At 35.7% G+C, this 23,941-nt stretch overlaps 1 protein-coding gene across 2 annotated transcripts; it reads left to right on the top strand.

Annotated features, from left to right (window-relative positions):
• The first annotated feature begins 9 nt into the window (after window positions 1-9).
• PLK4 (polo like kinase 4) lies at window positions 10-23,287 on the top strand. Of its 2 annotated transcripts, none has more exons than XM_034401498.2 (16): window positions 10-279; window positions 5,604-5,699; window positions 6,305-6,400; window positions 6,477-6,591; window positions 6,881-7,910; window positions 8,309-8,409; window positions 10,303-10,649; window positions 11,555-11,659; window positions 11,974-12,076; window positions 15,749-15,898; window positions 18,043-18,170; window positions 18,515-18,603; window positions 18,730-18,856; window positions 19,112-19,249; window positions 19,841-19,947; window positions 22,774-23,287. In XM_034401498.2, the coding sequence occupies exons 1-16, from the start codon at window positions 250-252 to the stop codon at window positions 22,871-22,873; spliced, it is 2,862 nt and encodes a 953-aa protein (XP_034257389.2). In that variant the 5' UTR covers window positions 10-249; the 3' UTR covers window positions 22,874-23,287. The 2 variants fall into 2 exon arrangements, with proteins under 2 accessions (XP_034257389.2, XP_087731135.1); XM_087875009.1 differs by lacking the exon at window positions 10-279 and adding an exon at window positions 4,803-4,919.
• The last annotated feature ends 654 nt before the right edge of the window (window positions 23,288-23,941 follow it).

The raw sequence follows: 23,941 nt of genomic DNA, 5'->3' as shown, positions 1-23,941 counted from the left end.
CGCACGCGCTCCTCTCAAGGAACCAGAGAGAGGAAATGACGTATGACGTCAGACGTAGCCTTTCTGGGCGAAGTTTGCAACGGCGGGATTTTTCAAAATGGAGCCCCGCAAGGAGGGAGTTTCTCCCCGACCCCCATAGCGGGGAAGGACAGGCCTCTGGACCGACAACCGTAGGACAAGGACGCAGACTAGGCGGTCATGCGATAGCGGTAACGGATTACACGACGGAGTGAGAGCATCGCCTTCACCATGGCGACTTGCATCGGCGAGAAGATTGAGGTGCGGAACGGCCATTACACTACGGGCGGGGCGGACAAAAAGGATGGACCTCCTGTCCCTTCGCTCCTCGGGAAAAGATTGCATCCAACCATTATCCGGTCGAGGGGAGGCAGGTTTTCTGAGTGATCCAGTAGTCCCATCTCACTTATCATGACAGATGCTGCGCAAAAGTATCACCCTTGCAGAACACAATTGACGATCAATTATTACCGGCTCAGGTCCCTTTCCTATATAAGATATATTTATTGAGGTTCTTTGTGGGAAAGGACTTCACTCTGTCTAGCCCCGCATAATAGTTGGGCTGATCCCAAAACTTTAACTAAGCTTGACTCCAGGTAAACTTTCTGGATGCGTCTCTGTTTTCTAGTCCGGAAATGATTGCCACTGCTTTTTTCCGAGATGTTTTTTTAAACTTCCGAATCTCAACCTGCTTAACATCTTTGGGATCAGTCGAGATCAGCTACACTACCCCTTGTAAACAAAGAAAAATATATTCCCCCCCCCCATTTCCAAAATTTTAAACCTTTGGGTTTAAGATAAAACAATGGAAACAAGTTGGGCATCCAACAGCTGTGCAGTTCAGTTATCCTGTGCAAATTATCCCCTTGTGGAAAGCCTTCATAGTAACAATATGCCCGTGGCCTCCTTGATTGTAAAAATACTTTATGAAGTATGCCCTCAATTTTTCAACATTAATATTAGTTTAGATAATTGCAAATTAAATCTAACATTTCTGTACTAAATCCTGTCATAACCCTCTTAAATCATTCAGTTCTTGACAGTTTTCCACATGAAGTAAGCCATTTTGTTCAACTATGGTTAGTTGAATGAGTTAGAAGTGGTGTATAAATGATTCTCTGGTCAGGATTGATTTCTGGTGAATTCATGGGTACTTCTATATTATTGGGATTTATTATTTTTGCAATAAGTTGTTTGTCATTGTTTGGTTTCCCAGTTAGGCTAGTCCTGATATTTCCTGGAGCTCTCCTATCCAAGTATTGAGCAGACCTAATCTTGCTTAGATTTTTAATTCAGCTAAGATCAGCTAGATAACTTCACAATTTTATCTTCTTAGAGGTAAATTACTGTACACTAACTACACTGAGCCACAAAGCAATCAACAAAATAATCCATCATATTCTGTAGAACTAACTGGTATGGTTAGTTTATATTCAATATGCCTCAAAAAATTGGATGAGAAATCTATAGTTAAGCCTCTTGTAAACAATAGGAATACTCAATACTTTGAGTGGATATGGACTACAGCTTCCAAAAGCATGATCTTAAATTTATAGTTGCAGCTCAATACAGACTTACCTAGAAGTTAATCCCTTCAAATATTATGAAACTAAATTATTGGCTATCAATTTAGTTCAATTACTATGCTACCTTCCTTGGCCACCTACCATTGTTTCAGAGTCTAATAATGAATAGACAGAAATGTAAGCAGAAATTGCTTTCAGTGTCGGAATTCTTATGCCACTTATGTATAATACTTCCAATTCCACTCCAAAAGGTTCTTTGAAAACCAAACACACCACCTCTTTGGAACATCTTAAAGCAGTTACATGCAATGCCAGGAAGACACATAACTGCTTAAGAGTATTGGAATAGGTACTCCATTTCCTACTGCAATACATTCGGAGACCCCCGTCCCTCACTTTTTTTTATATTGAAAACCTCATTGCCTGATTAGGCATTACAATTACTTCCCAAGTGTAAGTCTGAGTACATGGTAGCTTTCCTACCTTCTCAGATCTATTATTTCTTTGCATACAGTACAGATAGTCTCTGAATTATGACAACAATTGACCCCTACATTTCTGTTGCTAAGACCATTGTTAAGTGAATTTTGCCCCCATTTTACAACCTTTCTTGCCACAATTGTTAAGTGAATCACTGCAGTTGTTAAGTGAATCTGGTTTCTCTATTGCTATTCCTTGTCAGAAGGTCACAAAAGGTGATCACTGACCCTGAAACACTATAACCGTCATGAATCAGTTGCCAAGTGTCTGAATTTGGATCATGTGATTGTGGGGGATGCTGCAATGGTCCTAAGTGTGAAAACTGATCATAGGTCACTTCTTTCAGTTTCAGTTCCAAACTTTGAATGGCCACTAAATGAACTGTTGTAAATCAAGGACTATATGTATTATAGATTGTAAGATAATGCTGTTTCTGAAAGTGATAAGAAATGGAAAGGAAAGCTGGCAGAAAGAAAATACTTCACAGTAAATACATACTGTATATATGTTGGTCTCAATTATGCATGGATTGATGGTCTAGAAAAGGAACTAACAACCCTCTATTGTTTGCAAAGTCTTTTTTAATCTGGTTACTAGAAGATTTTTAAAGTAGACACCAGAGACCAAGCTGAAATATTCTATAAAGTTTCTGAGAATGTTTTGTATTTTATAATTGTATGTGTGCACACACAGAGGTATATACATACACAGATCACTTTTGCTGATCTGTTTTGATCAGCTTTGCTCACAGAGGTTGTCTAAGAGAAAAATGAATAAGAGAGTAAATATTACCGAGGAACACGTTTATGTGATATTATATTACCTTTGGTAATGCTCATCTGTTCAGTATGTAATTCTAGAAGTTCCTTGGAAGGATCTCTTACAGATTCTTATTTAAATCAATAGTACAACAAATAATCCCCTATTTCAGTCATCTTTCAAAAAGTTATGAAAACACAGCTGTTTAAAAGATGGCATATGCCATCTATTTGATTGGCATTGTTTCTGTTTTAAGCTTTTTTATGACTACAGGTATTAAAATCAGATGTTATTTTTACAGTATTTAATAATTTTGGCTTGTGCAACTCTAGCATATAACAAAAAATAGAAAACATGTATTTACAAAATACTAATATTCACACATTGTTAAATTCAAAATATGATAGTTCTTGTGTTTAGAAACAAAGTTTTAGTCTAATTGACAATTCAAGATTTGAATTGATGTTAAAAAATTGAATCCTTGGGAAAATATGTGTAGCAGTTGCAGTAGTATGCTGAAAGCTCATCTGTCAAATTAGAGCTTTTGTCAAAAATTGGATTCTTTATAGGATTGTGCATGCTGGTATCAGTCAGTACTGCAAAATCTGTATAATGGTGTAAAGAGCTCTTTTATGTTAAAAATTTGGCCTGTTGCCTTAACTGGAAGAGGTAGCCATGTTGGCAGATTTTCTTGAAGAATTTCTCTTAGTTGTGTTCGTTGAAAATGCAGGATGGAATGTCTTTTGTGCTTACAAGCATTTTGTTATATCGTACAGTCATGTAGCCTTTGCAATCCAGCCATTACATTGAGGAGTATGTCTAGAGCATGAATATTGTCAGATATCCAATTATATTCTATTAGTGGCTGCAGGATTTGACAGGAATTGTTTCTCAAACTATGAAGAGTATTTAGCCTGATTTTTTAAAATAAATCAGCAGTCTATCTGACATAAATAATGTATTTGTTTTATAATTCTTTCTAGTTTATAATCCTGATACAGGTAGTCCTTGATTTACAATTATTTGTTTAGTGACACTTCAAAGTTACAAACAGTATTGAAAAAAGCAACTTATGACCATTTTTCACAATTACGACTGTTGCAGCATACTCATGGTCACGTAATCAAAATTTGGATGCTTGGCCACTGGTTCATATTTATGATGGTTGAGTGCCCGAGGGTGTAAGTAATTTACCGTTTTGCGACCTTCTGACAAGCAAAGTCAATGGGGAAGCCAGATTCCCTTAAGAAGCGTGTTACTAACTTAACAGCTGCAGTGATTCACTTAATAACTTGGCAAAAAACGTCATACAATGGGGCACAACTCATTTAACAACTGTCTTGCTTAGCAACCAAAATGTTGGGTTCAATTGTGGTCATAAATCGAGGACCACCTGTATTTTATACTTCATCCCATCCTTAAATTCAGAGTGCTTTACAATCTAAAGCACATCCAAAAACTGACAGGAAAGAAGAAAAAAAGTTTCCATTAAACAATAGAACGACAGGTTGCCCTTTAGAAAAGGCTGTTTTACTAAAGCTTTAGAGAATTATCCTACTCTGTGTATATGTGTAGTTTATCCACATACACACGCATATGTAGCAGATTTAAAGTCTCTGTTTCAAATGGAATTCAGGCACTGGCTTCTTTCCTGAGGGAAAGAAGGGAGGTCTAACGCTCCTAAAAGCATCGGGCTTGGTTTCAAAGTGAAGTCTCTACGCCATCGTTGAGATAACTTGACTCGGTCCGATCGGTTCTGTTCGCGGGTTCACTCCCGGTTGAAACGAACAGACTTTGAAGTTCCGTACTTCTCGGCCGGGCGGCAATAGTTTAAACCACCGCGGGATCCCGAGGGGCAGGGAGGGTGTTCTGGCTTGCCCCCCTCCGGAGTTTTTCCTCGGCGGCGGCTGCTGCTGCTATGGAAGCGGGTGTTGGAAGCCGCGTCTCCCTCGGGAGCGGGAGAAAGGGCGGCAAGATCGCCCGTCTGCATAGCTTAAGCTTCAGACCTCTCAGTGGGCTCGACTCCCGGGCAGGATGCCGCAGTGGCTCCTCAGTCTTCTGCTCTCCCCTCTGCCCGGCGACGGCGTATCCTGCGCCGGCATGTCCCATTGCTTGCCTTGTGAGAGCTCCATTAAGGTAGAGCACTGCCTAAGCAAAACCGCGGCTCGAAGATTTTTCTCCAAATTACGGACGGGCTAGTTCTCTTTTGGAAGGGGATATATATAGAGAGAGAATAAGTATCACGGAAATTGTGCGGAGGGAGAAGTGTTGAAGGAACAGGTGGTTTACATTACCCCCCAGTCCCGTCCTCCCCCAAAAATCAGGAATTTCGCATGAGCTTACAAATTTAGTCTGAAGGACTTTTCATTAGGTCTTTATCTCTTATTAATGCAAACGAGGAGAGAGTTGAAGGCTTCTGTAGCCAACTTTTGAAAAGTCTATGGAATAAGAAAAGTTAAGCCAGCAACGCTGTGAATTTTGTAGAATAAATTTTTGTAGACCTAGGGCCAACATTGTAGTCATATTTGCATCTGGTAAGTCTTTTCCCTGGGACACAGAAGCAATTTTTTTTCTTCCAGTATTATAATATTCTTACTTCGCCTCAACTTTATTTATTTCAAAACATTTCACTATTATTTTTTTTGAAGTAAAGTTAACATGATTTTAAATTGTTAATTAAATTTTAATACTTTTTTTCCTCACTTTTCTGTAAAAATTCTTTTCAGAATGGAAAAACGTGCATGTAGCATATTTAAAAATAGTGGCTATTATTGGATAAACAATAAATTAAGTAATATGAGATTATTTTTTCATTTGTAGGAGTTCAAGGTAGGGAACCTTTTGGGCAAGGGTTCCTTTGCAGGCGTATACAGAGCTGTATCCTTGAAAACTGGGCTTGAAGTGGCTATTAAAATGGTAAGTGACCAGCAGGGCAATAAATAGACTAATAGACTAATAAACTCCATGTTTCATGCTTCATATTCTTTCATTTGCACCAGTTTGGCTGATTTCTCACTCGGACCTGACACTGGTAGAGTTTTAAAAAGGTTACTGGTTTGAATGTTGTCCTTCATCATCTTACCAGTTTGAAAATGATGTTTATTGCCACAGAAAACTTATAGTGTAAAAGTATGTTACATTTATATCCCAGTCTATCCCCCCGACATCCTTTGATTGCTATTTAAATTTAAAACAACAGCCAAACCATGTTTTAAGATAAGAAGTTGGCTTTTGTTTTATGAGAAAATTCATTATATTTCCATACATCTTACAAGGTATTCAAAGCAATGTTTATATTCAGATCCTAACGATATACTCAAAGTAATGCTGTTTTGATTCAGTTTATGTATTTCTTTGTGATCAAACGTGAGATTATAGCACCAAAACTCACTCAAACTGAGAGTAAAAAAGCAGTCTGTACCTGGAATAATAGTGTTATTATTCATTATACTGTTAAATGTGTTTGCTCATTCTTATTTTCACTTTTGTATATAAGTTGAAAAGATTTGTTATCTTTTTAGATTGACAAAAAAGCTATGCACAAAGCTGGTATGGTACAAAGGGTACAAAATGAGGTGAAGATTCATTGTCAACTAAAGCATCCCTCCATACTTGAGGTAAGAAATTACCTTTAGAACTTGAACATCTATAATTAAGGTTTAACTTGTTATAACTATTTATTTTTTTTCCTAGTTGTATAACTACTTTGAAGATAGTAACTATGTGTATTTGATACTTGAGATGTGCCATAATGGAGAAATGAGCAGATATTTAAAAAATAGGAAGAATCATTTTTCTGAAGAAGAAGGTAAGATTGCTACATGTTGATTGTATACAAAAATATATGCATTTTAAAACTTTTACATAAAAAATCTTTACATTTCTTTATATTTCTCCCAACAATTTTGCTCCTCATTTTATTGATCTCGGAAGAACAGAAGGCTGAGTCAACCCCTGAGCCAGACAGAGTTGAGATTTTCTTAAATCTTCTGTTTATGAGTTCTGTGAATGGGTCAGCTTTCTCTCTGAATGTGTACGATATATATTTGGTATGAGAAAGACTTAAAGCATCCTATATCTCTCTTTGTTCTATACAGTTCGGAACTTCATGCATCAAATTATTACAGGAATGTTGTATCTGCATTCCCATGGAATACTCCATCGGGATCTTACACTCTCTAATCTCTTACTCACCAACAATATGAATATCAAGATAGCTGATTTTGGACTTGCAACACAACTGAAAATGCCTCACGAAAAGCATTATACAATGTGTGGGACTCCTAATTATATTTCTCCAGAAATAGCTACAAGAAGTGCACATGGGCTTGAGTCTGATGTCTGGTCTTTAGGATGTATGTTCTTTACACTTCTGGCTGGAAAGCCACCTTTTGATACTGATACAGTAAAGAACACTCTGAGCAAAGTTGTACTAGCAGATTATGAAATGCCAGCGTTTGTGTCAAGAGAAGCTCAGGATCTCATTCACCAGTTACTTCGGAAAAACCCAGCAGATCGTTTAAGCCTTTCATCTGTATTGGATCATCCTTTTATGTCCAGTGGTAGGTCAGTAAGAAGTAAAGATTTAGGAAACGTAGAAGATTCAATGGATAGTGGAAATGCCACAATTTCTATCGCTTCCACTGCTTCTCCCAGTGTCAGTACAAGTGGCTGCTTAAAAGAAAAGAAAAGACTTTTAATCGAGCATCCACTTCCCAACAAAATGACAGTTTTTCCTAAACACAAGAGTGCTAACAATGTTGCAACTGGTTGTGGAAGCCTTCACGACAACCAGGGACTTCCAATAAATGAAGTTGTCAATACTGGAAGGGGAAGAACAACACAGCTAATTGAAGAAAGACCTCATTCACGCTATCTCAGGAGGGCCCACTCCTCTGAAAGATCAGGCACATCTCATAGTCAGAATTCAGAAATATCAACTCAAGTGGAAAGGTGCCAGTCCTTGGAAATCCTCCCAAAACCAAGACATGGACTAATAGAAAATAAAAAAGATTTTTCTCCTACAAATTGTTATCGTGATTTCCCAATTGTATTTAAGGAAGACTTTCCCGCTAACTGTGACTCAGTGGAAAAACATTTTTCACCACCTATAAAACAACAACCATGGTAAAAATTGAAATCTTATTTTGATTGGGTTTATTTGGGTTTTCTGTAATATATTATCTTTCTTTTACATTATGATAAGTAATGATTTAGAATCTGGTTTGCTAATACTTTCATGGCAGGTGTAATATTAGAAATGTACATTTCAGTTTGTATCCAATTACAGTTCAATAAGTGGACATCTTAAGCTGGAAACGCTTAAATGTGGTTTAAAGAAATAAGCCAGCTACTATATCAATTTAAAATACAACTTCTGTCTGAAGTAATTCGTTAAATTGTATTATGCTGATTTATTAACCTAGCATCCTAGCCCATTAAGTAAACATATATTTAAAGATTAGCAAGTTACGTGTGTGCAAATTAATGGAGAGTGCTTACAGATGCTTACATTTTGTTTTTAGTTCAGATTTTCCCTGTCCAGTGAAGACTGACAATGCTTTTTTAGAACTGAAGACTCAAACTGAAACAATGCAGCAATGGCTTGGAAATATACAGCTTGGTGGTATGGATTTATTTAATCTGAGTACATTAAATTTGTATAAAACAAGTAATTCTTATAATGAAAATTTTCAGGAAAACTTTGTGGACATATCCAATAATGATGTAAAAGATAGAAATTTGCTTTGGGGAGGGGTTAGAGAATATAGGGGAGATTGTTTTGAAGAATAAATATGCTCTAGAGGAAGAGGAAGTTGCTTTTCTAAGCCTGTTGTGTACAACAGAAGAAAAACATAGTCTTTGCATATATTCAAGCATACTTGCAATATTATAGTAAGTTGTAAATTGGGACAGGATAGCATGTTTGATAGTAATATAAGTTGCTTTATTATTTCCAAATATTTTCAGGAAAAATTAACATGTATAGTTTAGGGGCGGGGTGTGTGTGAGTGGAATCACAGGGATCTCTGTCTTTACGTCTGAGTTGAGATATCTTTATTCATCCTTAGCTGAATCCCAAGTTAGATTTTTTGATTATAATGCAGAGTTCTGGAATGTAGGAACTAGCTTTTACTTGATACGAAATGTTTCGGTGTTTGAATGAAAACAAACAGGTGTTCCAGAATAGATCACACTATAATTTGAAAATAAGAAAAACAGAGTACTAACTACTCTTTCAATAAACATTAGAATTGTCCACATCTGTCCTTAAAATTTGTTACTTTAATTCTTAAGTAATACTTTCTTTATCTTTCAAAACTTTTTAAATAAGAATAATAATAAAATTTTTATTCTCTTCAAAATGCTTAGGTATTGCCTGGAAATATATATAATAAGTAATTATTAGCATTAGTTTATATATGGGCTGGGGGAGAATAATAGGAACAGACGGGAAGGAGGAGTTTTCTTTCCACTGCATCACATTACAACAGGAATTGAAAGAATACAAACATAGAGCTGTAATTTAAAACTATGGGAGTTAAATCTTAAGCATCTTTAATTAGTAGGAAACCCTTGGGGAATTGAAACCAAGGATAAACAGTTAGGATTATCTGAATCCTTGGATAATGCTCTTTTCAATTCTTGTTCTTAATTGTGTTTCTACTTTGACAGAAGGGATGTGTTGATTCATATACTTTATCAGGATAGTTGTTGGGATTTATTTTTACCACTCCCTATCCATATGCTTATCTTGAAATGAAGAACACATATAATTAGATGTTTTCTAATGCAGGAGACTGACAGAAATCTGATCAGGGCATATATATACTGAATGCCGAAAAATTCAAATTCTAAGTATCAGGATGGATTTGATTTAAATCGAGTCGATTTAAATCAACTCGATTTAAATCATAATTTTTAAAGAGCAACTGTCATCTCTGCTACTCCTTTGACCCGCGGTTGACTCACCGATAGTCCCAGTGTTGCAGAATATACAGCCTTGTGCTACATAACTAAGCTCCATTTCATGCTGAATAAACTAAATTATTTATGTATCTTAAATATAAAACTATCTTACGATAGATTTTTACCCCAAAAGTTTTTTATTAAAATAAATTCAATAAAAATCAAAAAAATCCGATTTAAATCAAAAAAATCCGATTTTTTTGATTTTTTTAAAAAAATCATTGATTTTTATCCATCCTGCTAAATATTGTCAATAGAAATATTATCGCTGTTCATTTATACTCAGGAAAACAGTTTACACAGTAAGAAACCTAATTTATCAGTTATATAATAATATATGCTATCTTAAACAGGTAATTTAAGTGGAACTGAACTTTGTTGAACCTTTTCATATTTGAATTAGACACTTAGATTAAAATTATATGCTATATCAGTTATGAAAGAGTTAACCTGATTTATGTTTAAAAGAAAATGTACTTTTCCTTTATTAAGGAAAAATTCCATAACAATGCATTTCCAAAATGATTAAAATGTTATTTTTCTACTTCAGTTCAGGTATCAGAACCTTCATATAAAATAAATGGGGATTGTCGGTTCTATCTTGGTATGCCTCAAGAGACTCTAAAGACAGTGAGAAATGGTTCACAGAGTAAAAATTCTCCTGATTATGCACCATCTATGAGACCACAAGAATTAAGAAAATATACAGCTAGACTTCCAAGTAAATCTGAAAAGGCCCTGCTAGCACCTGCATTTGGTCACCATCTTGTGTCTGAAATCAAAAACAGAGACAAAGAATCACAGTATGGACACCCAAAAGCTCTCCTGCGAAATATCGTATCTCCTCTGAGTGCTCATAGACTGAAACCAATAAGGCAGAAAACAAAAAATGCTGTGGTAAGAGCTTTGTACGTTTCTAAATAATATCTCTGCAGAAATAAAAAGTAAAATAGAAAAGTAATACTATTATAGAAATTACTTTGAAAAATGTGATTATAAATATAAGCATGGTTAAATGTGTCTAAATTGCTAAAGTATAAAATAGTGTTTATGATTAACATTCTTTTTTTCTTCGAAAATATTGAACCCCAAACATTAACCACAACCAGCTCTGTTCTTGCATTGAGTTTAAGTAGGTGGGTACAAACAATAAATATATAGATTCAATTTATTTCTGTTGCTTATAAGCAGAGTGCAGACTTAGTTCTCAATGCTACAGAACCTGAACCTTCAGGATTTCCCTCAGTGGAAATACAAATTGAGTGGAATTCTCAGTGGAATATGAAAATAAAATTAGTGCTGGCTGAACTTTATGCAGATAAATTTCTGTTCAGATTCAGTACCTAAAAAGATAATATTGGTATAATCTTGCATGTTTTTGTGGTGCTTAGTGACTATTTTTTGAAATATAACTGGCTTTAATGTTTCCAATTTAGTTATTGGACTCAAAAGGCTTCTTCTCAATCCTTAATTTTTAATTTAACATCTGTCTCTATTTGAATGCTGTTGGTTTTTTTTCTCTCTCTCTCATCTTTAATTCAAATCTCTTGGTTTAACTCTCATGATATTTTTCCATTGATCATCTCCTTTTTTTCTACTAATATCCATGTCTAGTATATTGGTTGTGATAAAACTAATCACTTTTCAGTGACATAAAAAGATTTTTTTTGTTTAGGTTGATAACTATGTAATATATTATAAATGATTTTTTGGCACTACAGATATGAATATTTGGTGAAGGAAGTTTTTCTTTAGATTTCTTGCACTATATTTATTTTGTTGATTTTCAACATATATTCTAGGTGAGTATTCTAGATACAGGAGAAGTATGTATGGAATTTCTAAAGGAATATAATTCACAGGAGTTTGTAAAAGAAGTACTAAAGATTTCTTGTGATGGAAATGAGGTAACTATTAATTTCTATTATTCAATTTAATATTTAAATATTAAATTTAAATATTAAATATTTACTAAACTAAATGTTTATGCCAACATTACCATATTATGTAGAATTCAGCTGAAGATCTTAAAATCTCTAAATCTGTATCTGTAAAATTTGCAGTTGATGTTGGTCAATAAAGATAGCAAAGCATTCTAGAGAAAATTAGTTTGAATTGATAACCTATGCAGTTTTAATTTGAAGTACTCTTTATTGTTTAACTGTTGTTTACTTTATAATTTAGTTTAATGATACTTTTTACTTTTTTACTGTATATTAAGGTCACAGTTTACCATCCAAATGAAGGTATAGGTGTTCCTCTTAATGACAGACCACCGGCATCTCCTGAGCACCTAAACGTATATAGCTTTGATAACTTGCCAGGTAATTATAATTTCTTTGAGTCATTTAGAATTTGTTTTTCTTTTAAGATCACATATTTGGCTGGAATTTGTGACAGGAATCAGATTGACGCAGAGTGAAACCAGGATCAAGTGGAAGTGATTGATCAGTGTGTATTAGTACACTGCTGATTGAGGATAAGCCAGTAATTTAAAGAATTATGATTTACAGTGATTTCTTATAAAGTTATAAAACATGCAATATAATCTTGATAACTTTCCATTTTTTCTCAGCTCATTCATTAGGTTTCCTACTATCCTCTGTGTCAGCAAGTATATAAATATACACCGCTTTAAGTATGTGTGTGTATATGTGTGTATAAATGACTAAATGACTCATAATATTATATGGATATTTATATGAATCATCTATCAATTGCATACGGAGTCCTTTTGAAAATATTGATGCTATAACCATAACTATCTTTCAAAAGTTTTTTCCTTAACTGTTTTGAGAGATATAATTACTCCCATTAAATAAATAGCTTTTAAAAGGCATTGTTGTCACTGATTTTGTACTTCCAAAGTATACTTTCTGTTCATTATATGAGATGTGAAAGTTCAGGTAAAACCTCTTACACATACTTTCCCTCACTCACACAATGCCTTTTGTGCATCCCTATGGCCCTGACTTGTGCCATACCTCTTATGCATGCCCTCAATATATCATCTCTGACCTGCACTGTGCCTCTCATGCTCCTATTTGCAACTTCCTGCACTCACACTGTGCCTCCCTCACACTCTATCCAACCTTCCCCTACATCTCCATTGCTTCTCCCTCACCTGGCAATAGTGACTTACTTACTTTCCTGTGGCCTATAACTTCCTGCCAACTTCCTCAATGATTTTGGTTGTGGGAAGCCAGCCAATGTTACATCGACCATGCGATTCATTTAACAACAGCAATTGGGGCTGCCGGGATTGCCATCACTAAGCAATGTGGTCGCACTTTACAACTACATTGCTTAGCCATGGAAATTCTGGTCCCAATTGCTATTGTAAGTCAACGATTACCTTTATGATAATATGCAGCAACTTATTAGCCTACCTGCATTGCTTTGCAGTACTAAATTTAAATATTAAAATAAATTCTAGACTTTTTAAATGAAAATATTGAATTACTGGAATAAACATTAAAAGTTGTTAAAGGACTTTTGCTAATACTAATCTTGAACTAATTGAGATCAGAATTTCTGTCACTAAGTTGTCATTAGGTGAAATATCATGTAACTACATCATTTAGCTATGCTAATTGTGGTAGTCCCAGTTGTAGTCATTAGGCCAGATTCTCATGCTTCTTCTGCCTGTCACACTTCTGCTTCAACTCTCCCCAATCTCTCTACCTCTCCATCTCTGCCCTTTAGACCATCCTCGCTTCACCTCTGCTTATCTCTGATGCCTTCAACTGACCTTGCCTGTTTTCTTCTTCCTTCTTGGTATGGTGGCTTTGTCAGTGCCGGGCTTGCTGCCACTACCTCCCTTTTTCTGGCAACTGGTTTCCTGGCTTGCCTGTCCCAGTACAAACAGCAGTCTTAACCTCCTACGCATTCCCACCAGCATGTCTGATTTGCCTGCTGAGGCTCTTTGTGCCAGACATGGCTCTCTGCCTTCTCTGCTGCAGGCCCTGCTCCATTAGTCTCAGCCCCCTGCCTGCCAGTGACTATTTTATTATTATTATTATTATTTATTCAATTTATATACCGCCCTTCTCCTATTGGACTCAGGGCAGTGCACAGCCAGGGATAAAAACATACCAATACAAAATTTAAAATCAATTAAAAGAATTATACAGCTTTGGCCCACAATTTAAAACAATCCAATTAAAACCCAATTTACACTTAAAAAGCTAAAAAGAGCTAAAAAGGGGGGGGGTTCACGCCAGCCCTGCTTGATGGAAAAGAAAAGTTTTTAGGGCACGGCGAAAAGCCCGGAGATCTGGTATCCTTCGTATCTCCGGGGGCAAATCGTTCCAGAAGGCAGGTGCTGCCACAGAGAAGGCCCTCCCTCTGGGGGTCGCCAGCCGACATTGCCTGGCTGACGGCACCCTGAGGAGTCCCTCTCTGTGGGAGCGTACTGGTCGGTGGGAGGCAATCGACGGCAGAAGGCGGTCTTGCAAATACCCAGGTCCGATGCCATGGAGCGCTTTAAAGGTGACCAACACCTTGAAGTGCACCCGGAAGACCACTGAAGCCAATGCAGCTCGCGCAGGAGAGGCATTACATGGGAGCGCCCTCTTGCTCTCATAATCCCCCGCACGGCCGCATTCTGCACCAGTTGGAGCCTTCGGGTGCTCCTCAAGGGGAGCCCCATGTAGAGAGCATTGCAGTAGTCCAGGCGGGAAGTGACAAGCGCCTGAGTGACTGCATAAGGAGTCCCAATCCAGAAAGGGACGCAACTGGCGAATCAGGCGGACCTGATGAAAAGCCCCCCTGGCCACGTCCGTCATATGCTCTTCCAAAGACAGCCGTGTATCCAGGAGGACGCCCAAGTTGCGAGACTATGCACACATGCTTGCCTTCACCCCTCACCATTGCCATCTCCATAAGACTACATTTATTTACAGGCTGACTGAGCAGCCTCTGTTTAGCAATAAACAAACTTGCTGAATCAAATAGCTTCAACAGAGAGTTGTCTTGCACAAAATGAGTCCATTGTTGTCTACTGTCGCTGGTGGCAGTTTGCCAATTTCAGGCAAGAATGTTTCAATCCAGCATGAAGATGCAAGAGGTACATTACCCCTGAACTAGAGCAGTTCCTCTTCCATGTATTGTGTTAGTCAGGTGCCACTGAAGTTTCTTTGACTTTTACAGTTTTTTGGACAGAAGCTTGTTACCTTGACCTGTCTCTAGGAATAACTTTAGTTTTTCACAGTTCTGTCATCCTATTAGAAATGCCCGACAATTATGTTGTCCTTCCTTCCTTCCTTCCTTCCTTCCTTCCTTCCTTCCTTCCTTCCTTCCTTCCTTCCTTCCTTCCTTCCTTCTCCACTCTCCCTCCCTCCATTTCATCCACAGTGACCCATCCGTCTTAAATATATGACTCTGGGCAGATAACAGTATTTAAACACAGAACTAAAAATATAGCAAATCAATAAATAATATATATGGCTGCCAAGGTACAAAATCAACCAACACATCAATAGAAGTAACTGTGATATGGGTTCAACCACACACTTGGCTAAGTAGCAAAACCAGGTCTTCATGGCCTTAGAAAGATCAGCAAGTCAAGTTCCCAAAGGGAAGATTTATCAGGAGCACTGCATATTCATAGAGGCTGATTTATTTATTCTGGCAACTTGTTCAAAGTTTTTTTCAAGTGGCTTTAGTAGGCAACATGTTATTTAAAGTTTACTGCCACATGCTTTCTGTATAATAATAAGTAGGGTTGCCACAATGTGCATTTTCTTATCAATTTAAAATAACAGCAATACATAAGCATAAATCTGTATATGAATGAAGTTTGGAATTATGACCCATAGGAGATATATCAAAACAAAGGAAGGAAAAGAAATGAAATATGGAATAATTTACATATATGGGGATGAAGAACATACGGAAAAATGATTTTTTTTCTCTTAGGTTAAAATCAAGATATATTCACTTGTTATAAGTAAAAAGATAAACTGAACTGTAACAACTTCTTTTCTTTCTTTTAGAGAAGTACTGGAAAAAGTATCAATATGCTGCCAAATTTGTGCAGTTGGTAAGATCCAAAACACCCAAAGTCACTTTCTATACAAGATATGCCAAGTGCATGTTGATGGAAAATTCGGCTCCTGCAGATGTGGAAATTTGTTTTTATGATGGTACATGTCCTTCGGTTCTTCCACACATTTCCTTCAACTGTTAAATTTGTAATTAAACTATTAGTTGACCCTGACTCTATTCTGCTAATAGTTCCTTAACTTGTATATTTTAAGGAATTTTGCTAATTGAGTCATCATACACTAAATATACTAAAACTCTTAATTGAAATTAATATATTTATATATTTGAATCTGTAGAGATTCTCAGTCATCCAGGTCATGGTTGTTCCAAAGGTGCTTTTTCAGGAGGCAACTGGACTTTCTTGTTTTTTCTTTGAAGACATTTTCCTTCTTATCAAAGAAGCTTCTTCACCTCTGACAGGATAATGAGGAATGGAAGGGTTTATATTCCTTGCAGACACCTCAGGTCACCTGATTAGTACTCCTGGTTCCTGTAGTCTACCGTTTACAGGACTACAGGAACCAGGACACAGATAAACCTCCAAGTGCTTCAATGACCCTCTAAAAGGATGCAAATGACCAGCTGTCTGCAAGAAATATAAATCCTTCCATTCCCCACTATCCTGTCAGAGATGAAGAAGCTTCTTGGATGAGAAGCAAAACGTCTTAAAAGAAAAAACAAGTCCAGTTGCCACCTCAAAAAGCATCTTTGGGACATATTTGGCTATCACATGCTGAGCACTACTAAATATGTTTTTCTTGTGCTTTTATAGCAATATCGCTTAGACTTATATACCATTTCATAGTGGAGACAGTTTTTTAATTACTTAAGGAATTTTTTGTTTTATAATATTCATAAGTGATTATGATTATTATAAAACTTAATTATTTGAAAATTAAATGTTAGTATTTACACTTCATTTTTACTGACTTCTGTGTGCAATTGACATGGCCATGAGTAATTCAAAGCCCCTTTAAGTGGCCTTCAGAATCTCCTCTGATCACAATAGCTGAAAACTGGCAGAAACTTCCTTTTTCAGAGAAGGAGAGTTAAAAGTTTTTTTTAGTTTTCAAACTCTTCGGCAAAATGTCCACATGCAGCTGATCATTGGAGGTAATCTTCAGGTTTCAGTAGCAACAGGGACTGATTTTCTGTTGCTTAGCAATCTGGTTGCAAAGTACAACATTGCGTCACCATGTTGCTTAACAGTGGCAATTCCAGGGGTCCCAGTTGCTGTCATTGAACCAGGACTGCATGACTGCAACTTCTGACTTCCTGCTAGATTCTCCGTTGATTTTATTTATTTATCTATATATCAAATTTATTTTTTTTATTTATTAAATGTCTATATCATCAATTGTGCTGCTACAGCAATTCTGCGCAGCTTACAATATAATAAAAAGTTAAAAAGTGCTAAAAGCAATTGCAATTAGAAAAATTGAATAGAGAGTTAAATCTTAAAAGATAATGACCAGCTTTTTTGGGGGGGGGATCTACCCTGTCAGGCACCCCCCACTGTAGCAGGTCCCTTTTGGGACCCCAGGCCAAGCAACCAGAGCCAAGTTTGTAGGCTCTTCTAGAAGGCCAAGAATGGGGTGGGGGGTGGCCCTCATTTCCGATGGGAGAATATTCCAGAGGGCAGGGGTCACAGAATAGGTTCTTTTCTTGGATTCTTTGAGCTGAAATTCTTTCGCCTACATGATCCGAAGTGGGCCCTTTCCATTGAAATGAGTAGGATGGGTTAGTCCCATTGGGGTAAAATGGTTCCTCAGATATCCTTATATAGCTGTCCATGTCACCAAACAAATAACTGGGCAATGTAGCAGTGGGGGAATATCAGGTCGTGACTGTGAGGATGCTGTGATATCTGGAACTACTAGGACCTATTATAAGTACCATTGATTCAGTGCTTTCATAATTCTGAATGGACATTGGAACGAGTGATCATAATCTGAGGACTATCTATAAAATATTTTCTAACATTGAAGCTCATAAAAGAGAGCTTCTATTCCTGTGCAATTTTTTAATAGAAAGTTTTGAAGGCAGTGAGAAATTTGTATTCCAAGGAATTTTTTTTTCACAATATTTATTCTTCAGGCAGACAGATTGCATTTGTGTTTTATTCTGGTCCTGAATAATACTGAACTGTTGGAAATTTTCAACTGTAATTTTATTTTATTTTAATATACATCAAAGAGTATGAGAGTACATTTCCTCTACTTGACCATTTTTTTCCTTCTAGGGGCAAAAATACACAAAACAGCAGGAGCAATACGAATAATTGAAAAATCCGGAAAAGCCTATACAATAAGAGAAGAAAATGAAATTTTACAGGAGGATATACAAATATATGTGCATCATGCAAATGAGGTGAATATTGTTTATATTTTTAAAGGTGGAGGTGTGAAAGTGCATTTTCCAATTCATCTATTTTGTTCCAGTTCTATGTTTGAAAAACTAAGAAGTTGTGATATAGTTGGGGCAAATGAATCAATGAAAAATAATATCAATTGGTGAATAACTTTTAATAGATTGATCAATTTCAAATATATAGCTTTTAAATTGCCTTTTTTTATAGAATTATCAATACTTTCATTATATAATACTGTTATTGCTGTTGTCCGCTGTACTCCTATTCCATCATAAAGGAACAAAACTGCATTATCAGTGTAATTTTAATGTGCCTGTATGTATTTATTTCCTTATTTTAATAGGCTCATCGCATTTGCCTTGCACTAGAAACTGCCATTCTGGCAGAAGAAAGAAGTGAAAGTGTTCCATTTTTCCCCATTATTGTTGGTCGGTAAGCTGTCACATTTGGTGTTCTTTATTTTCCAATATAATTGCTTCTCACATGGCAGACATTTTTTAATAGAGATTTTCATTTATGCTTTCATGTAGAGCTAAATATATCTTTTCTCTACCTCAGTAAACCAGGAAATCCTGAATCTCCAAAAGCTTTATCAAGTACAGCCCCATCTTTGATGAGTACAGCTTTGAAGAGAGATGTTGCCAAATCTGAATCTTCAACTCAAGTGTCTAATATTAACCTATCTGTAAGTAAGCAAATGCACAGATCATTCTTTTATTATGAGATTTTTAAATATATATATACTATACATTTAAATTTTAATTTTGGTAACTGCCCTAGATTGTTTAAAGAGACCGAAGCAATGGTGTTAGGGTGCATAAAGACAAGATTGAATTCCTGGCATATAGCTAATGAAATTAAATTATTTTGTTAAACACTGAAGCCTCTGGCAAAGTTTGATCTATTATTGCAATCTTATATTTCCATGAATACCTTCTAGATGTGTTATGAAGGATCTGCATTCACAGAAGCTACATCTGAATCAAAGAACTCTTCTGGTAGCTCCAATGACTGTGTTCCACATTCAGCCCAATTGCTAAAGTCTGTCTTTGTAAAGAATGTTGGCTGGGCTTCTCAGGTGAGTCTGTAATTCACTCCAAAAAAAAACCAATCAGATTTATATGATCACAGTGGAGGAGAGAGCAAGTTACAAATTGATATGTAAAGCTGTAACTCTGTTCTCACTCTGCTCATGTTTTGATATTTGCTACAGATTAGACTGTAGTTAATAGTAGAACATAATATTACCATTAGTTTCTTATTGTACTTGATACACAAAAATTGCCAGGATTACAATGCATACGAATAGGTGCATGAGCCAGAATATAATTTGCCAAAAAACCTGATTATACCTTGCTCAAATAGTAGGCAAAACTATTTGCATTGAAAAAGGAATGCAATGATTTCCATCCAATGCAACATTTTGTCTCCAGTGGAATGAGTAATTTCTCTGAATAAATTACTACTTTGAGACGAAACCAAATAACCAAAATAATGGAGGCTGCTTCTCATTTAAGCCTGAAGCCAGGTCCTAATTATGAAACCACTTTAATATAATGTAATGGCCTTACAATGTGGGATACTTTTTTTGATAATTCTTGTTGAGTGATTAGGTAAACAGCTATTTTATAGACTTCCATATATGAAATAATCTTTTTTTCCCTTCTAGTTCACAAGTGGGGCAGTATGGGTTCAATTTAATGATGGATCCCAATTGGTTGCTCAGGCTGGTGTTTCCTCTATTACTTACACATCTCCAGCTGGTGACACAGTTAGGTATGTATTAGTTTTGTTATTATTAAGTAATCCTTCAATAAATATCAGTCTCTAGACTTTATATTTTCTCATTTGATTTTTAAGCAAGAGTGTGGGAACTGTGCAGATTTTAGTATGTGGGAAGTTCTAAGCAAGGTGATTTTTTGTAAAGTCAGTGTGACAATTTTGATTTAAAAAATTAAATATTAAAATTTCAGTTTGCAAATTCTGATATTTTGTTACTTTCTCCATTTGTTTTTCATCAACTATCTGTTGTACTACTACATGTATATTTTTAAAATGCTTTGACAGAAAAAACTGTTATATAATAAATTATGTTTAACAAATCTGAGCTAAAATTAAGAGAGAAAAGAAGAACTCCCTCTAAAAACAAGAAAACCAATAAACAATAAAAATGTTATGTGGGTATGTATATTGAGAAACAGGTTTAAATGTCAAATTATTTAAATGCCAAATTATGTTTTTCAATATTATGATTCAATTTTTAAATGAAAAATTAAATCTAGACTGCCCTGAATCATATAGTTTTTATATTGCTTGTCCTTTAACACTGAACTAATTCAGAGGCCAAGTTAAAGAAAGTAATTAAGCTAGAGGTGGGATTCACTTACCTTCGCAAATGTGAGCGCATGCATGCGTGCACTAGGTTCGCTCGCATGCGCCTCCTCTGTGCATATGCACAGCCTTCCATGCATGCGCTTTGCTTGCGCATTGCGGATGGGCAGAACCTCGCACATTGCAGGTAGATGGAGCCTCCCGCAGTGACCACTACCTGTTCACCAGAACCAGCTGAATCCCACCCCTGAATTAAGCCACCCTTGGAAACATGACACATGAATGTTTTCTAAGAGTACAGGAGCCACCTTTTTACAAGCTCTTAATTGTAAGCCATTTTATAAATGGACAGTCTTCCAATTATACAGTAATCTCCATCTTTTTGATATTATAATTCATGTTCTGAAAACTCACTTTCATGAAAAGACTAGGAAAACAGGGAACATATAATATAATCCATTAGTAGGCATGTGTTGAACTGTGACTTGAAATGAATGCTTTGTTTGCATGTTTTCACTCAACTGGAATTATTGAGCTGAAATAATCTGTGAAGCCTGATATATATATATATATATACCAAAAAATGTGATGAAAGCAAACTATAACAACTCAAAATTCTTAAAACTCTTAATTCTTAGACAAATTTATTTAAAAACACAATTCCTGATTTGTATATAATGACAAAAATAGGAATCTCCTAGTGAACTAAGTTTTTGTTGACTCCCCCTGCCTTGGGGGTAGCAGCTGGATAACTGCTTTCTTACAATATGCATATACACTTGTGCAGAAACCAATGTTCTACAATTATGTGCACATTCATCTAGTGGTTGTGTTTTAACATTATACAAAAACTCCTGATGTTACAAAACAGCAGTTGAGGAATCAATTTTAGGAACTTCCGGTATTTAAAATATATTTGTGTAGGAGAAATGTGAAAAAAATGTAACCTATTTATGATTAATATAACTACAGTATAATTTACTCAATCCTGGTTTCTGAATTTGTACCACACTCCAACACATGTTATTGTCCACAGTGCAGGTTATATATGTGGTTGACCAATTTTTGTTCTGTATGTGCAAAATACAACCATAGCATACAATTTTTTTTAATCCCTTATCTTTTGTCTGAAAGTGTGGTTTAAATCATTAGACCATTGGTTTCATTTGTTAATAAGATAATAGCTCTAATCAGAACATTTAATGCAAGAGATGAAAGACTCCACTTTGATCCTCTTCTAACTTACCTGATTTTTTAAAAAATGACTTTTAATAAAACAAAATTAGAAAACTGGCCTGCTGCAAAGCAAAGCACCAGCTTTCAGCATATTTAGTGGGAAAATGCTTTAGGGGCTCCAGAAAGATACTTCAGGAGAGAATAGCCTAGGAGGCTAGTTCACAAATGAGTTCTTAGCAGGGGTGAAATCCAGCAGGTTCTGACAGGTTCTGGAGAACCAGTAGTGGAAATGTTGAGTAGTTTTGAGAACCGGCAAATACCACCTCTGGCTGGCCTCAGAGTGGGGAGGGAATGGGGATTTTGCAGTATCCTTCCCCTGCCCACCAAGTCACACCACGCCCACAGAACAGGTAGTAAAAAAATTGGATTTCACCACTGGTTCTTAGTAACTGGTTATGCCTGTCATCATAGTTGTCATTTCAGGAGTTTATTCTTCACATATGCTCACAAAATCCAATATTGTCTGGCTCAATAGGGTTGTTTTTCCATTTTAAATAAATTGAATGAATTAGAAATTACCATCACCTAGCAAGATCAGGAATGGAAACTTTTTAACCTTTAAATACATTAGTAATTAATTCCTGGCTAATTCTGCCTTATAAATGAAGATCCTGCTTCCACAGGTTATTCATGGGTGGATTAATATCAGCTTTCCTAAATTCTCTTCAGTGCCAGAGAATATTGTAAAGAATCTCTTATGCTTCAGAGATCTATATCCACTTTGTAGCTGAGGACAAACATCCTGAGTATCACTATAGATTACGCCTCCTATCCCTTCATTGCACTGAAACATAGTTGGGAATCCATTGTCAAACCATTTTAGGTTTGCACAATTTAATATAGTTTTGAGAACTAAAACCTAGCCTCTCTCCCCCAAAAAAACTGCAATAGAGTTCATTACAATTTTTTGTACCTTCCCAAGTATTCAGTACAATTCTTACTTACTGTAAGATTACTTCTCTTACATACTAGAATGATGTAAAATAAAAAGTGTTATCCTAAAAGATTAAAATTGGAATATTGGTATCTTCTTAGGTATAGAGAAGATGAAAAACTTCCAGAATTCATCAAAGAAAAGTTGCACTGTCTATCTTCCATTCTGGTAATGTTTACCAATCCAGTTGGCCCTCACTGACGAAACTGCGTATGACAAATTTAAATAACTCGATGGTAATAAATTTTTTTTATACTCAGAATAGTAGACTTTCCTCAAAAAATCTAGACTGGTTTTTCCTGACTGGAATTAATGTATAAGTGTTCTACTTTTAAAACATTAAAGCAAAATTACTTGCATTTCATGTAATTTATAGAAAATCCTGTAACCATCTTGATTCCCTACTCCCACCCCACAAATGTATATATGTGCGTGTTCTGTTTTTGCAGCTCTCAAGAAAAAAACACCTCTATTGCAATATATGCCTGTAAATATTTTGTATTTTATGCTGTTTTCAGATATGAAAAGTATTGTTTTATGATTTTTTATATTTTTGTAACTTTTTAATGCAATATCCCTGCAAAAGTGTTAAAAAATAAATGCAGTGATAATTTAGATCCCTTGATTTATTTAACACAAATGTCTACGTATGCACAGTAATATTAGTTTACTAATAAAACTCTAATCTACAGTAGAATCCATACGTTTTGTACACTTGCATGCACCCCAAGTAACAGGTTTATAATGGTTCTGGTGTTTTATTATTTAATTTGGGAAAGAAATCTATTGTGACTGAAACATTCCTGAGGGTGTTCTTCTAGAAACTATCTCTAGGTTTGTATTGTAGTTTAAAGAGAAATTGAAAGTTCAAACAGGAATAATAGAACTAATGTAGTTAAAAAAATGTTATTGAGCCAACAGAAGTATTTGTCTTGCTTTCTTTGCATTGGAAGTAAAAGCTAATATAAAAAAAGCAAACAAGGCTGACAAAAGAAACCCCCTCCTGTAGCACTGAAAGAGTTCTGGAGAAAACAATAATCCAGGTCCCAATTGTAAAAGTTTCAAAATAAGGAAAAAGCAGGTCAGAGAATAAAATATAAATTAGGCAAATTTTATCACAGATCTGTATGATTTTATTACCTAGCCATTACCAGTATGTGGCACTATTTACTTGTTTCGGTCTATATTATATTTAACTGATCAATAAATAAACATCTCATATAATAGAAACTATTATCTATTTATAAACAACCATATCCTATGTTGAGG

Source organism: Pantherophis guttatus, chromosome 8 (genome assembly GCF_059756535.1).
Source record: "Pantherophis guttatus breed Tessera chromosome 8, ASM5975653v1, whole genome shotgun sequence".
Lineage (NCBI taxonomy): Eukaryota > Metazoa > Chordata > Lepidosauria > Squamata > Colubridae > Pantherophis > Pantherophis guttatus.
This window is presented reverse-complemented; position numbering and strand designations above follow the sequence as displayed.